The sequence below is a fragment of the Capra hircus genome, chromosome 5 (assembly GCF_001704415.2).
Source record: "Capra hircus breed San Clemente chromosome 5, ASM170441v1, whole genome shotgun sequence".
Classification (NCBI taxonomy): domain Eukaryota; kingdom Metazoa; phylum Chordata; class Mammalia; order Artiodactyla; family Bovidae; genus Capra; species Capra hircus.
This window is the reverse complement of record NC_030812.1, coordinates 29,954,520-29,971,287: the sequence shown is the minus strand read 5'-3', so window position 1 is coordinate 29,971,287 and position 16,768 is coordinate 29,954,520. Positions and strand designations below refer to the sequence as shown.

At 41.8% G+C, this 16,768-nt stretch overlaps 1 protein-coding gene across 1 annotated transcript in view; it reads left to right on the top strand.

Moving 5' to 3' along the window:
* The window catches only part of SPATS2 (spermatogenesis associated serine rich 2), a 153,721-nt gene extending 137,433 nt beyond the window's left edge, over nucleotides 1-16,288 (top strand). Inside the window, exons 9-13 of the mRNA XM_018047837.1 lie at nucleotides 5,237-5,295; nucleotides 8,440-8,549; nucleotides 11,454-11,556; nucleotides 12,868-13,082; nucleotides 14,146-16,288. Of these exons, the coding sequence (XP_017903326.1) occupies nucleotides 5,237-5,295; nucleotides 8,440-8,549; nucleotides 11,454-11,556; nucleotides 12,868-13,082; nucleotides 14,146-14,457 (799 nt within the window). The 3' untranslated portion in view covers nucleotides 14,458-16,288. The remainder of the gene's footprint in view (nucleotides 1-5,236; nucleotides 5,296-8,439; nucleotides 8,550-11,453; nucleotides 11,557-12,867; nucleotides 13,083-14,145) is intronic.

Genomic DNA, 16,768 nt, shown 5'->3' with positions numbered 1-16,768 from the left:
ATGAATTGAGAGAGTAGTAGTGACATATATGCACTGTCATGTGTAAACTAGACCGTCAGTGGGAGGCTGCTGTATAGCAGAGAGAGCTCAGCTCAGTGCTCTGTGATGACCTGCAGGGGTGGAGTGGGGGTGGGGGGAGGGAGGCTCAAGAAGGAGGAGATACGTGTGTACATACAGCTGATTCACACTGTTGCACAGCAGAAACTAACACAACATTGTAAAGCAATTATCCTCCACTAAAAATAAGTCAATTTAAAAGAATTCTAACTCTTTAACCATCTGAGAAAATAACTAAGTAACATACGAAACAAACAGGTTCCTTTCCAAACATGTTCAGTCATACTCTCTGATTTCTTCATACTGAGTTCTGTCCTGTGAAGAGGGAGCCTTAATTTTTTTGTAAAAAGGAATTTGAGTCTTAGGTTAAGCTGTTTGCCTAACATGACATCATATTTAAGTCGCAGACTCAATGTTTGAATCTGTGTATTCTGACTCCCAGTAACCTGTGATCTTCATCTCACCCGTCACCACTGATGGCTCACTTTTGCACTAGAGCTGGAAGAGACTCCTGGGGCATGTGTCGCGCACGGGTTTGATTCCTAGTTCCCAGACCAAGAATCTAACTGTGCCCCCCTGCACACTGCTGCTATTTCTTTTTCCCAAAACATATTGTAAGATATCATCGAGTCATATGGTCCCTGGTATTACTTTAGAATTGAGATGCTCTTTGAGCCCAAATGTGTGTACCATACTCATAAAACCAGCGTTGGGAATACGGAGATTTATGAAACAAATGAAGTGCCATTTAATTCTCTGCTAATGAAAACTACTAAAAATTTTCTTTTTTTGGTTGTTTTATATGAGAAGGAGGAAGTGTCTTCAGAAAAATAAAGGTGTTTGCATTGGCTGGGCTTTGCTTGGATTTCTGCTTTAGTGGAATTATAATAAATAGGTTTTAGGTTTTCAGCAAATAAAATCAAGTATAAATGTTTTGTAAGAACATTATTGGGTGGTTTAGAGTATAAACCCTTGAAATAATTACTTGGCTCAACAGTTGCTAGAATTGTTTCTGTTATAACAGTGTTTTCTAATGCAGCTGGGCCTTCCCAGGTGACACTGGGACCCCGCCTACCAATGCAGAAAACATAAGAGACATGGGTTCCATCCCTGGGTCGGAAGATCCCCTGGAGGAGGAAATGGCACCCCACTCCAGTATTGTTGCCTGGAGAATCCCATGCACAGAGGAGCATGGCGGGCTGCAGTCCATGGGGTCGCAAAGAGTCGGACACAAAGAAAGTGACTGACCACACACTAATGTAGCAGTCGTAAACAAATGATAGTTAATAGTTTTTTGGAGCCAAGAAATTACTGAAGGTAGTAGTATAATCAGTAAGCTACATGTTAAAAATATTAATTGAAGGGCCTGCTTTAAATGATGGACATATAATGTATCTTAGAGATATGAGTGGTGATGCTACAGGGACAACTATTTTGACCAAGTAAATTACACAAAAAGCTTTAGAGTAAGTTGAGGAAATGGGAAGGTGGTAAAAAAAAAAAAGTCTTGGTAAGGAGGGAAGGAAATACAGAACATTCAGACATTTACCAGTCGTTTTCCTTAACAGTGACAGGACATCTAAAACCATCCTTTGTGGTCAAAGACAGGATATGGAAATTCTGTGTGCTGTACACGGCTCAGGCTTAATAAGACCTTGTGTCTTTCTAGAGTCCCAAGGATATTTAGCAGAATTTCATTAGCAGTTTCTGAGTCTAGTGTATCAGATGCTCATCATGGTATGTTTCCATTCAGGAAATTGACAGAACAGTTGCAAGCTTAGTACCCTCATGTACTGAGTGAGTAAGGTAACAACAGAAAGTCTGGTGGTGTGAATGAGCCTTTCATCACTCTGAAAGGACTCATTGCTCATAGTTATGGCATCTAAAAAACTGTTACCTCAAACCACAGGTACTTTTGAATCTCTCGGCTACAGATTCCTACTGGCACCACCACAGCTTAGGAACAGATGGAAAACTTTAGCTAAAGTTTCTTCATTATCAGAAAGTTATGTTACATTAAATTACTACTTTTAATTGTGAAAATTGCCTCTGCTCTTTGTCTTATGCTTAGCCACTTTCCACTTCTTAACTCTTCTCACTTTCTCTGTTTATTTTGTGATGCACATATTTCCACAACTTAAACTTTCAGAATACAGAAAAGTTGAAGGGGTAGTACAGTGATCAGTGTCTTTGCTGTGTGTGTGTGTGTTTTGGTAGAACCATTTGGAAGTTGCAGGCATCATAACGTGTCATCCCTAAATGCTTTCGCATTAATTACCTAAAACATAGTCATTCATCTATACAACTGTAATACATTATGTGATATACTTTTAAGAAAGTTCTTATAGTGTTTGTGTTTGTCTCAGCTTACTTCGGTGATGCCATCAGCTAGCAGTGCCTGAGGGCACTCACCTGGGCCCTGGACTACTTGTGGCCCCCACCCCATGAATCAGTGTTGTGGCAGACAGGCCCTTGTGGCTCTAATGATTGCTACATACACCTCAGCAACAAAAACAAGGTTTATTACTCACAAATCCTGGAGGGTACATGGCATGCCTAGAACCACACAGTAAAGTGTGCTTAAGGAGAGCATGAACCTTGAGTCATGACTTTATTGGGGTCCAGGATGGGGTGCCTTGAGTTTTGTGGGTTCATTCTTTATTAGTGGATTTAAAACATGAAAGCAAGAATTAAAGCATGGGAAGGAAAAGTTCCGGTCACTCAAGTGGTCAGTTATGTGGCTCGCCCAGGACCTTCTAAGAGGATGGCCGGGCCTGGCCCTTTCTCTTGTGAAGCTTATTTATTTGAGATGATTATCTTTGAAGTGAATGTCAGCAACCAAAAGCTTAATGTCGGGCACTTAAATTATTATCAGGAAAACTAATTGTCAGGTACTTACACTAGATATAATTTAACATTTATTCATTTTTCTATTTTAAAGACTTGTAAAAATTTTAATGGAAAATTGCAGAGATTCATCAGGCTTCTCTCTGAGAAAATATCCCAACAGTTAGTCCATAGATTCCTCTGTTTAATGCTTGGCTGACATCACAGAATCTTTCAGTAGATGTTATCGATAGATAGTAACACGACAGACAACGAACAAAAAGAAATAAAAGTCCTTACCGCTTTCAGTGTTTTTTGGCATGGAAAAAGGTAAGCTTATTTTCTTATTGGAATGGTCATAGGACCCCTGGCAGGGGAAGTGACAACCCGCTGCCGTATTCTCGCCTGTAAAGTCCCCTGGACAGAGGAGCCGGGCAGGCCACAGTCCATAGGGTCGCTGAGAGTCAAGACACAACTGAGCACTCACGCCGTCATGATTCCCCACACACTGCACTGTGGATTTCTTATGATCACCAATGAGTGATTCAAGAAACAAAGCTTGTGGAAAGGGATGCTGACCGTGCTTACAGGAAATAGAAGTGCCGTCCTGATGTGCTAGCTCATAGTGACACTATAAAAAGTCTCCTGATGATGGCACTGTTTTTCCTTGCTGAGAGGAAGGCACTCTGGCACTCCTGTGGCACTCTGCTACCTCGTAATAAAGATTGTAAGCTGCAGAAAGCTTACTTGTTTGCTAAGCTCTTTTAATAAATATTTTACAAGCTTCGTCAGTTAAATTTGTCATCTGACGGACAGCGTCTGCATCTTAAAGTGATTCAGCAGCAGAGGAGAAGTGATAATACTGAACTTGAGGCCTGGCAGCTCCTGTTTCAGATGTGCTTTTGTTTTGCCTTTTAGGTATTCCAAATGCTGCTAGAGTTCTTGGAGCAAAATGTTTGCCAAGGTTTGGGAAATGCTTTCTTAGCGAAAGTGTTGCTCGAACCCAGGTCTCCTGCATTGCAGGCAGATGCTTTAACCTCTGAGCCACTAGGGAAGCCCTCTTCTCTCTAGTCTGGCACTTTGAAATTAATATGCTGACCAAATTTGTTACAAGTCTGTGTATTGACACCATGCATAATGATTATCAAACCTGTTCTTTATCACTTCACTATGAAGGATTTTACTCCTTGAGAAAATGTCCCTGCCTCATAGTTTTTTGAATATCTCATTCTGTAGTCTCCGTATTAACTACTTTGTGCTAACATAACAACATATAGAGCTAAGCTGAGTTGGTTTTTTTTTTCCGTGTGTGTGTGTATGTGTGTGTATGTGTGTGTATATATGCATATGTGTGTGATTAGTTTTACAACCAGAAACGAGAACTTTTATTAGCCCTGTAGTTATACACCCATTCAAAAGGAGAAATTAGAATGAATTTCAACTATGAAGAGAGTTGGAACATTTTATGTTTGTACAGATAGTAAAGCTGTAGTTTTTTTTGTGTTTGTTTGTTTGTTTTTTGCCACTACTAAGCAAAATTGGTATGGTAAGGAAAATTATTTGTATCCAGAGGTTTAATACTAGGGCAACCTGTTATCTCTCTATATGTTCATTGAAGATGGTGGGCTTGTTTATAAGAACATGGAAAAGCTTTCCCATGCTTACAAACCATTTACATTTATAGATGAGAAAATTCTATTTGCCTGTTTAATGTTCTTTTTCGATAAAAAAGCCTTCCAGAAGCCTTTGATCCATCTTTTCTGGATTATTATTAAACGTTTATCCAAAACTAGCAGCAGCATGTGTGTCTTTTGACTACTCTGCATTCTAAAGACGAAAGTGCTAGTGGACTTGGTAAGCACCTGTGCTTAAATGTTGAAGATCTGTAAATCCTAATGGTTAAATGTGTTGGGCCCTAGCAAGGGTATTGCTTGGTAAAAAATTCATTAGAAGCAAAACTGACCAGTTTTATAGACCAGAATATAAAATAAAATATATGCACACATGTAGAAATACGTAATTTTCGTGAGGACTTGTGCTTTAGCACAACTTACCAAAAAGTGTTTTGTAGTTCGCTACTGCCATCTACTGGTTCTCAACTCTTAACTCTCTAGCTACTGATTACTGTAATATGTGTCAGTAGAAATAAAAGGGAATTAGATTTCTGTACTGAAATCTTTAAAATAGTCTTTGCTGAGGGCGAGATAAGATTTTCATGTGGTATATACAGTGCTTTTTCTGTAGTATGCTTTTGGGGAACAAACGCATAAGTCTTTCTCCACTATTAACACTGTGCCATTTTTCTGTTTGAGTTTCTGATCCAACATTCTTTCCCTTTGTCATCCCTTGCTAGTTTAATGGATCGGGAAGTGGCGTTGCTTGCTGAAATGGACAAAGTGAAAGCTGAAGCAAGTAAGATTGATCTTTATTAAAACTATTAGCAGTTAATAAGTACCTGCCTCTCAACCCCCATAACAAAAGCTCACTGTAAATGCCACAGTAAGAGTTTGTATATTTAGTTAAACAGTCTTGAGCAATTGTACTATGCTGGCATAGGAATGCTTTCAGGTGAAACAACTTTATAATAGCCTGTTTATCAATATTTCCAAATTTTAATATTTTGAATATAGATTTCAATGTCTACATCATGGTATCTGCCACCTCAGCACCAGCTAAGGAAAATCGGTTATCTTGCAGGTGCCTGGGGTTTATTTTGTTTTTTCCTTCAGTGACTGAATAATTCCTTTGGGTTTTCCTACTTGGGAAAAAGCCTTTGGCATAATCAGAGACGTTATCAGGTTGCCTACAATTAATATATATATCCCTGTCATTACCTCTTGCAGAACTTTGTTTTCTCAGTTTGTTGAAACTTCACTCAGTGTCTGTTATCCTTGGCTAGGGAAAAAGTCAATTAATTGAGGGTTCAGGATACCCATGACTAGGACTCTTTGAAAGATTACTAAAATAGATTCTGGAAGAATAGTCTAAGTCGAATAATTTGTGGGATTTTGTACAGAAGAATCCAGATAGCTGTTTTTGTCATCTCTGTTAAGGATTAGGTTAAAGATAGACAGCTATCTGAAAAGAAGAGAATGTCAACTGCACTTTGTACAGTGGCATTGATTTAGGGCTTTTCAGCAGTTTTTATCTTTGTGCATTGAATGCCAGATTTGTAATTAGGAAAGTTGTTTCTTTTAACCTGCTCTCAAACTGTTGAGAATGGATATAGGTTGAGATGACTCACATTTGTGTCTGTGGTCTTGGGCCAGAGGAGGCAGCTTTGAAGCACTGAATTGAGTTCAGTTTTGATCCATTTTAACCCACTCCAGTGTTCTTGCCTGGAGAATCCCAGGGACGGGGGAGCCTGGTGGGCTGCTGTCTATGGGGTCGCACAGAGTCTAACACGACTGAAGCGGCTTAGCAGCACCAACAGCAGCAACAAAGTGTTGGATAGATAGCAGAGATGCTATCCATTGTTTTTCAGAGGTGAGATACCACTTAAATTGAGTGGTATATCCTGAAATTTCTAGTGCCAGTTTCGGTCCATTCTTGTACCGATGTCTTCTCTTTTTGAAGGTGAAATTTCAGAGAGGAAAAAAGACATAGTCCTTCCTGTTGAGAAGAAGGTGCTTTTAAAAATACATCTTTTATAGAAAATTTTTAACATATGTCAAATAGAGAGGCTGATATAATTACCTCCCCCCCAGCACCCATCCTTAACCAATTATCAATTCATGGCCAGTCTTTTAGTATCAAATTCAGAGCTACAGATTTTTGCTCAAATTCATCAATTTTATATCAGTATCTCATTGCTCCCATACTAAAAATCCTAGTCCTCAATGACGCTAATGTAATTACTCTTTTACCAATAATATCAAATTTCTTTTTTATGTATTATAGTTTTATTAATTATTTATTCATAGTACTTCACAGTTTAGGGTTTTACACACTCATTCATATCTGATCTTAACATCAACCTTACGGGAGATTTAGGTTTTCTGACTTTTTAATTTTTTTCCTTTCATAAATGAAAAAGCTAGTTCCTTGGAAAAATGTGACTTGTCCAAGATCATATACTTAGGCTCTCTGAATTATATGCTATGTGTAGAAATCTGTACTTGACATGTTTGAGATTTGTAAATCTTGAGATTTGTAATTTTATCTTAGAATCCTAGAATGCTGAAGCTGAGAGAAAGTGAATTTGATACAAATGACAAATAGATTTTATCTTGGGAGCCAGACCAATGAATCATTTATATTTGTTGGGCCTTTGTGTTGAGAAACTTTCATATGCATGTTCCTAATTTATTGCAAAAGTGTGCCCTATTGCTTAACCTGACAGGGGTTTGGGCAGCCCATCCACATTTGTGGCAGATCAGACTGAGAAAACCTGCTAAAGACATTCCAGCTCTCTGTAACACCAAATGTAGCTCTTCAAAAATTCTATTGTTTTCTAACTTAAATTTGGCTAATTTCTCAGTAGGTTACAGGATTCTGTGCAAAACAGTTAGGAATTGAGTTTAACTGCATGCCATGGAATGGCCTAAATAAATGTGAGGTTCTTTTTCTCTCATGAAATGAAAGGTCCAGAGGTAAGCAGTCCAGGGCTGTAGGGCATCTCCAAAATAATATGAGGGACCCAGGCTATGCTGTCCTTCTCCCCAGCCAGCCTTACAGGGTGTTTGTCCTTTGTAGTCCCTGGCTCTTTATTCTGGGAGACTTTTTATTATCTGTTATCCTTCATGGCCATACCTGATTTATGCACCTCAGAGCAAACCGAAGATGATGTTTTTTTAAAAGCAGTAAAACAGACTTCCCTGGCGGTCCAGTGGTTAAGACTTCAAGCTTCCACTGCAGGGGGCTCAAGTTCCATCCCTGGTCAGGTAACTAAGATCCACGGTGTGGCCAAAAAAATAATTTTTTCTAATTAAAGTATTTAAAAAGTTATTCTACAAAAAAAGGCTGTGAACAATCTAAATATGCATCATTAGAGAACTTGAGTATTGTGGTATTCCGTATATGCAGAGAGTATATTAGGAAATATACATGAAAAATTGTCAGTGGTTTCTTCCAGGGAGGGGACCACAGAGTCAAGTGGAAGATTTAATTCATTTTTGGCTGCACCGCGTCTTAGTTGCAGCATGCAGGATCTATAGTTGCAGTGTGTGAACTCTTAGTTGAAGCCTGTGGGATCTAGTCCCTGACCAGGGACCAGACCCATGCCCTCTGCATTGAGAGTGCAGAGTCTTAACCACTGGACCACCAGGAAAGTCCCAGTGTACATGCTTCTTAATAAATTTTTTTTAACTGGGAAGAGGAGAAAGAAAAATGGCAAATGATTTATGAGTCTTTATGAGTCATAAAAAGTGTTTACCAGATAAACTGCCTTCAGAGTCCCTCAAGAAGGTGGAAACTGGACCTTTGGTATTTTCACTTTCTGGGTGGGTGGGCAGCTTAGCCTTTGGCTGTGCGAGTACACACTGCAAGGCCTATATTTCCAGTCCTTCTTTGTCCTATTTAGCAGACGTAAGAGTTATGCTCCCTTTCCCTCTACAGTGGAAATTTTGCTTAGCCGTCAAAAGAAAGCCGAACTTCTAAAGAAAATGACTGATGTGGCTGTTCGGATGTCAGAAGAGCAGTTGGTCGAGCTCAGAGCTGATATCAAGGTAAAACTTCCTTCTCTTTTCTGCCTTTCTTCTTACCTCGGGGACTAAGGTAGCAAATCTCCATAATTCATGGCGATATCCAATATATTGAACTCCTGACCCCTTCTTCCCAAACCTGGCCCTTTTCCAAGTTCTCTTGCTCTGTAAGTGGTACTGTCATCTGCCCAGGGTCCAAAGTGGAAACCTTAGAAAGTTTCTCCTTTTCCCCACAATTAAATCTATCAGCAGACCTTGTCCATTTGACCTTCTGCACAATCTCATATCTGACCTTTTCTCTTTGTCTCCACCACCACCATCATGATCAAGCTACTGTGATCTCTTGCTTTGACTTCTGAAGTAGCCTCTTAACTAATTCCAGTTCTCCACTTGGCTACCACCTTGCCGTCCTCACCTGTTCATATCTGTTCCTCACACTACAGACCCTGCTTCAGACTTCCCATTGCTTTCAGAATAGTCTCTAATCCTTAACGGCCTGTAGGGCTCCGTATGGTCTGGCCCTGCTGCCATCCTTTGCACATTGTCCCCCTTGTTCCCCGTGCTTCAGCTGTGCTAGCTCTCCTTGCCCCAGGCATACCTGTTCCCTCCTGTCAGGGCTGTTGCACATGCTTTCCCATCTGCCCAGAACATTCTCTTCCCTCCTTTCTCCCCAACTCCTCCCAACCCCCTGCCCCGCACCGTTCCAGCTCACATCTCATTCCTGATCTCCTCATCCTTTCTGGCTTTCCTGTCACATCCCCTGTTTGTGCCTTCCTAGCACACTTATAATTGTATGTGTAGTTGAGTAACCTGTCTTCCTCACTCGATAGGCACTACTGTGTCTCCAGGGCCCCGGCATAGTGCCTTGACACCTAGTAGGTGTTCAGTAGACATTTAAATGATTGGTCAATTCTGATTTTATAAGAGAAAAATGAGGAGTTTGAGATGTTGGTTATATTGTAATCTGTCTATAAAGATTGCTTGGATTCAATACTCAGACGTTCTAAATTCTTATGTAAAGAACGGTATTTCTGAGACTAAGATGGGAACCCAAGAGAAGCTGGGTTAATCATGGGTAGTTGTAGACACCGGCATTCTAATTAATTGTTTCTCAACTGTGAGCTGTATGAACCAAGGGAGTTGGCCTTCTCTGCTCCCAAGACCTAACTCTGCTCTTTCTGAAGTGTGAAATTTACTGCCATATTTAAGAGGAATACTTGCTGGAGAGGTTTTATAACAGCCTTTGGAAAATAAAAGCACAGACAGAAGATCATCTGAGACCTTATATGCATCTTGGTTACCATCCTGACCTGGTCTTTCATGCAAACCTATATTTGTGTTAGCCCCTCACGCCTTCCCCTTAGACTATAATGGGGAGAAATAGTGAAGCCAGCAATGTAAGTTTTAAAGTACCATTTTCTAATTAACTAAGGCTATTTTGCTAAATTTTATGGAGAGTCTTCCTCGTATTGATGCCAGTCTCATTCAACTATCTGGGAGAAGCCGGAAACCCCTTTGGAATTAGATAAGAATTCTGGCTCTCATAGGCTTCATCTGTTCCCCTTCCCACGTGGTTGAAGAGCTGCTAGAAATATTTCTGCAGGCTGACTAAGGATCTGTTTCTCCACGTTTTCAGTGTACTGAAGTGGGTGCTGTGCAATTTAAATGTCTTATTTCCAGATCATTTTATTTCCGTCATTCCTGTTATGTCTTTGGCTCAGCAAACCCTAGAATTTGCTTCAGAATTAATCTCAGACTGATATTACGTGTCTGAAGGCTTTGTTATAGAGATTCATGAGCTTTCCTGAGCCACAATATACTCTGAAGCTTTAGGACTTCAAGGCCCAAAGCTAATTGTTATTCCTTCTCTCCCATTTATTGCTTCTAGGTGCATCCCAAGGATTTGATGCATTTGATTCTACCCCTTGAAAATCCAAAGTGGAATTAGGACACCCCCAGACAGAGGACTGCTCTGAGGAGTTCAGTTCTTCCAAATTATATCTAGGCCTTAATTTTTTTTTCTGATTCTTTTTTTCATCTGAAAAAATGATTCCAGGCTACCTTAGAAATTGTTTATTGAAATAGACCCAGAAGCATTTGATTCCTGACATTTTTCTAGTCCCACTATTTCTATAGTATAGTTAGTTTTTGACCCAAGAGGTTGGTTACTTCTCAGCTCAGTCTGCTTAAAAGGATTAAATTACTTGCAGCACAAACTCTTCTGATTTGCAGAGCTGACTTTTCACATGAATGATTTTCCAACTCAAGAAATTGTTCCTATTTCAAGGACTAACAAATCCTACTTTGTATAAAGAGGTACAGTGGGTTTCCTAAGGAAGTTTCTATTAAAGAACACCAAACCATTTATTTAAATGGAATCATTGTTGTAACTATGGACATTTTTGCTGCCTCTGCCTGTGTATATAATGGAGCAGTGTGAAGAGTAGCCGAGAGTGGAGAGAAAGATGGCCCTCCATCGTGAGTTCCTTCTCCTTCCTTAAGTTTCTCTTGATTTACACCTGATGACCTTCATATAGCATTTCATAACGCTCCCAAATGGACTTATCTTTAGACTCTTAAAGAAAATGGCTGGCTTTCGTCAGCCACCCAGCATTGGTAATATATGGCCACTTAGTGAAATTTGAAGCACAAAAAGAAATCAGTTGAAAGTAATCCTGTTTATCTGTTTTTGGTTGGTTTAGTCGCTAAGTCGTGTCTGGCTCTTGTGACCCTGTGGACTGTAGCCCACCAGGCTCCTGTGTCCATGGGATTCTCCAGGCAAGAATACTGGAGTGGGTTGCCATTTTCCTTTACCAGGGGGGTCTTCCTGACCCAGGACTGAAGCCAGCTCTCCTGCATTGCATAGCAAGCTAGAAATCCCGCACATTGTTTGTCTCATCTGGAGGTTTGTCTTTGTCTTTTCTCCAGCACTTTGTTAGTGAACGTAAATATGATGAGGATCTGGGACGAGTGGCCCGATTCACCTGTGATGTAGAGACCCTGAAGAAGAACATTGATTCGTTTGGACAAGGTGAGATGGTGAGAGATTCAAGGTGCCGGAGACAGTGAGGAGAAGACCACCCTCTCCTAACTAGAGACTGAAGTGCCAACTGGCTTCTCCCCTGACTCTCGCTCCCTCTTGTGTTTTGGTTTGCTTGCTTGCTTGCTTTTATGAAAAGGGACTCGGAGACACTTAACAAGTCAGTGAACACAGATGCTTTGAGCTCTGAGGATGGGCATTTCCCAGCTCCCTAAATTTGTGGTTGTTTTTTCATCATTTTCTGCTGAGCTGAGAGGTGTTTGGCTGCAGTGTAAAGAGCGTGTGCACTGGAGTCAGACCAGGTTTGAATCCCTGTGTCTATACTCTACATGCTGCCCTCAGTTGACTCCTCTCCAAAATGGAGGTAACACTACCTGCTTTGCCTGGCACATAACGGGGGTGGTGGGGGTGAGGAGGCGGGAACAGAGATGCCTCTAAGATGAGCACTTGTAAGTGATGCATCAGTCAAACCTGGAGACCCTGAGCTCAGCTCTTCTGTTCTTTAAGTCTCCGCGTAAAAGTGAAATAAATGTTGGACTTAGGGCAGTGATTGTGAACTCAACATGCAGTTCAGTTCATTTCAGTCGCTCAGTCGTGTCCGACTCTTTGCGACCCCATGAATTGCAGCACGCCAGGCCTCCCTATCCATCACCAACTCCCGGAATTCACTCAGACTCATTAGCCCAGGCTTAAAACCAAGGAAAAAAAATCTAGGAACTACTTTTAAACCATTGAATTCTGACAAAACTTGAAAATGTTAATATTTTTCAACTAGATTGGTATTTTGAATTTGGAGTTACATTTGCAGAAAGAACCTTAGGAAGATAGATATTTGTTGTGAAGACTAGTTCTGTTTGTACGTAACTCATCTTGCATCATTCAAATGTTTGAAAAAGAATTTAGCTTTTCATTTAACTTTTTCTTTCTTTGCAAAGTCGGTACTTTAGAAATGTTCCTTGCATAGGAAACTGAACATATGGCCCATACTATTGTTCCTAGGCTTAGTCAGCCACTGGAGCCAAAGCCAGGCGTTGAGGTGGTAGGAACGCCAAGAAATCATTAGTTGGTGGGGGGATGGGCCGCTCTGACGGATTGTTACAAAGCCGCGGGATTTGGAAGGCGTGGAGGAAGAGGGCAGAAGGGAGGTTTTCCTTCCTGTTACCTCCTTAAAAGCTTAGCTTTACAAATACTCAGACAGTTCTTTATCCTAAGTTGCTCATTGTGAAATGGAGAAACAGGGAGGACATTACCAGGCGTGCTTTTCTATCATGTGACCACATCTTCCTCATATTTCTGTCTCAGTGTCCCATCCAAAGAACAGCTATTCGACCCGGTCCCGATGTAGCTTGGTCGCATCTGTGTCTTTGGGTAGCCCGTGTGACGCCTCTGCTGCTGCTGCTTCCACCTGCGCCTCTGCTCCCAGCCTTACAAGTGCTAACAAGAAGAACTCGGCACCGGGGGAGACGCCTGCAACCACAGCAAACTCCGGTGGCCGATCCTACCAGCCTCACCGAGAGGTAACCCAGCTTCCACACTGAGCGTGTTAGGCAGAAAAGCTTTTAAACCAGGTTGTCACAGTTTAAACATGACAGCCCAGTACATGACCCGCTTCTCTTTATGCCCCTTCCACACCTATCTTGAATCCCTCCAGCCTCAGTTAGTTCCAGAGAAAGGGTTTGGTGTGTATGTTCCAGTTCACCAGCCAGTTTAGATTTCCCGTTGCCAGGACTACTGACTTTCTGATGTTGGCAGTGATCCTCGCTGTCGTAGGCAGTAGTCTTGCCTGGTAATTGGTCACACTGGGAGTCGTGCACCCATCTGGAGGTGGAAAGCACCACAGTGGCAGGTTCGCCAGAATGTGTCTGAAGCAGCAGCTCCCTGAAAGCGCAGGGAGAGCATCCCGGGAGAGAGAGAGCATGAACCAGGTAGGGAGGGGAGCAGACGCTAGAAAGCTGAAGCAGAGTCCATAGTTGCTTTCCCTTGATTTGAGGAAGATACCATAAGAGCCATCCAAGGCAGTGCTGTGCATTACCCTGAAGTAAGTAGTTCTTCAGACTGGTATTACGTTGGAATTGGAGGACAAAAATAAAATCCTGTGCCATGAGCTCTCCGGGTTGTACTGTGAATGTGTTAAATGTCACAGCAGCGTGATTTAATCTGTGGTTCATGATATATAGCAAAGTAGATCATAGTGAAGCGTATTTCATTATTCAGATGTTCATTATCTTTACAGATGGCTGATGATCTACAAAATTCAGACATGTGATAAGACACTTGCCCAATTGAGGGCTTAGAATAGCCCCAGAGAATGCTCTTTCTTCCTCAGCCCAGCTAAAGAAAAGCTCTTCAGTGGAGAGGACCCTGAGGTGAAAGGCAGAGGGGAGGTAGCGAAAGATTTATGAGTTCTCATTAGGTCTAGGTTGGATCGGCTGACCAAACTCCGTGAGTATTAAGAGAGAACCGAGTCCCAAGCATGGGGTACCACTGCTAGGCTTTCAGAATATTCCTATACACTGAACTGGCACACCTGGGGTGCCCTTACACCTCTGTGTTCTGAACATTGTATTCTTTTATCCTTAGGTATTGCCAGGAAACAGACGAGGAGGACAAGGCTACAGGCCACAAGGCCCAAAGTCCAGTGACCCCACTAACCAAGGGCGCCACGACAGTGTGGGTCGTTACAGAAATACCTCCTGGTATTCATCTGGTTCCAGGTACCAGAGTGCTCCATCCCAGGCACCAGGAGACACTAGTGAACGGAGCCAGGCTCACTCTGCAGGGACGAACGGGACCGGAGCCAGCATGGAGCCCGGCCCACCCAAGCCCTCGTTCAGGAAGGGGCTCCCCCAGCGCAAACCTAGGACCTCTCAGCCTGAAGTTGTGAACTCCTGAGGAAGATTCCAGCTGGTCTCTCTCTTCTTTCCCACACAATTCAACTTGGTAACTGGACTTTAGGAAACCTATAGTTAGATGTAATAACAAAAAGAAGTTTACCCATATCACTTTTTATGCCATTCTAAATATTTTGGTTTCTTCTCTCCTCGTTTCCTCTTTACCGTTTTTGGAAGGGAAGCTGTTTTTTTTCTTTTTTTTTTCCCTTGACCTTTTCCAGTGAGATGGATTGATTCTGATTGGTCATTTCCACCAGAAATCACAGGCAACTGTTGCCAGGTTTCCCAAGGGTAAGCAGTGTTCTTCCTGGGGCTCCAGGCCTTCCAGAGGCCTGAAGAAGCCTTCCTCAGCCAGCCCGACTGTCCAGGCGTTCAGAAGGAGATGGATCACGGCTGGTCTTGCTGCCTTTCTGTCGCAGCAGGAGCCGCACATGCCTGTTGGGTTCCCTGTAAACAACAGCGAGAGCAGGAGAGGCAGCGAGGGGGTTGTGTACAGCTCTGAATTGGCCAGAAAAGGGGGAATTGAATAGGTGAAAATGGAAGGACCTTGGGACATGTTTGAGACTCTGCCTGTGCTCCTAAACTGTGCCTGAGCCTGACACTCAGCAGTTTTAGTCTCTTGCTTGGCACCATGGGTTAACCTGCGGTTTCTTCCATATGCCCAAGCCTTGTTTTCTATTACCTTAGGCTGCAAACCAGTCTAGGGAAGTCTATGGGAAGGTAGCATTAATTAAAGGGAAAAAAGTATTTCTTCATTTCAGTGTTTGAAGATTTTTGTTGCTATTGTTCTCCCTCTTTCCTGATTCCCATTCTGACCCTGAACCAAATTTATAGCAATATAATTAGTGTTAATCTAAGGTGTCAACCATCCAAAAATTGCTGCAGTCAGTCTTTAGAGTTGAATAAATAAAAACAAATGCATAAATATTCCCACATTTGTTTCACCGCAGGAAGCGACTTCATTTCATTACTGTATTTCTCTGGGCCTTATGGGATAGAAGTCACTCAGACAGCTTGTTTGGGGCTTCAGTGAGGGTATCCAGTTCCTCAGTCATTTGTCCACTGCTTTAGCTTCAGAACCAAATTAAATACAAAAGTCAGGGTGAGCAGATGCAGCTATTTCTCTTGGGAAGAGGTCTGTAGGAGACGGAAGGGTAACTTTCCAAAGGAGAACCTACCAGCTCTGAAAAATCAACTGCCAGTAGCTCCAGCAGAGGCTCTGTCTGCACCCCTGTCCTCCACCCTGTCCCCTCACAGGAATAGCGGGTGTCACTACGTAATCAGGTTCCTGCACGTGGCAGGTGGTGCCGGTGTCAGACTGCCGCCCCATAGCCGCCCCAGCCTCTATGATTTAATCACAGCAGAGCTTTTTCTTCTCAGGGTCTGTTCTCCCAAGTCTGCCACCCAGGCTGTAAGTGGCAGTGGTGCAGAACCTAGCTGCCTCGGGGCTTCCCCTGGCCCTTTGGCTGAAGCTGAACTGCCAGGGTTCAGGTTGGTTGCACAGATTGAGAGAGAAAGAGTGTGTGTGTGTGTCTTTCAATAAAGAAAACAGTAGTCAAGGAATACTGGGAAGCCATTTTCTAAGGGGCTGGCTACCTCATTTGGGGGAATTTATCCAACAACACCATCTGCCTGCTGTTATTTAGGGAAAAAGTCCTGCTTCTTTGATTAATTGGTCACCTACACTTCATAGGAAATTCAGAGATTGAAGTGGCCTTGAAGGATTATGAGGTCTATCCCTGTATCCAGGCAAGACTGTATTTAACCACCTAAACAGATGGGAAGCCACATGTTTGTCAAAACTGCCTTCAAGTTGAAATTAAAATCTTATAGAAAAACATTTGAAGATTTTTTTCTAGGACCACAAAAAGTTTGAAAATTATGAAGCTTTTTTTTTAATATATTGTTTTTAATTATAAAAGTAGCATCTAAAATATCAAATAGGGACTTTCCTGGTGGTCTGTGGTTGAGACTTCACCTTCCAGTGCAGGGGGTGCAGGTTTGATCCCTGGTCAGGGAATTAAGATCCCACGTCTCATGGCCAAAAAAAGCAAAACATAAAAGCAATATTGTAACAGATTTAATACAGACTTTTAAAATGGTCCACATTTTAAAAAAACTTTAATAAAATAAAATATCAAATAATGCAGAAATGTAAAAGGAAAAAAAGTTTTCCATGTTCCCATTCTATTCCTCAGGGGTAATGACTGTTAATAATTTGGCATATATCCTTACAACCCTTTTTCAAAGCATATATATACATATATACATACATACATAGGCTTTTAATTTTTGGTTTTGTCTTTTATTAA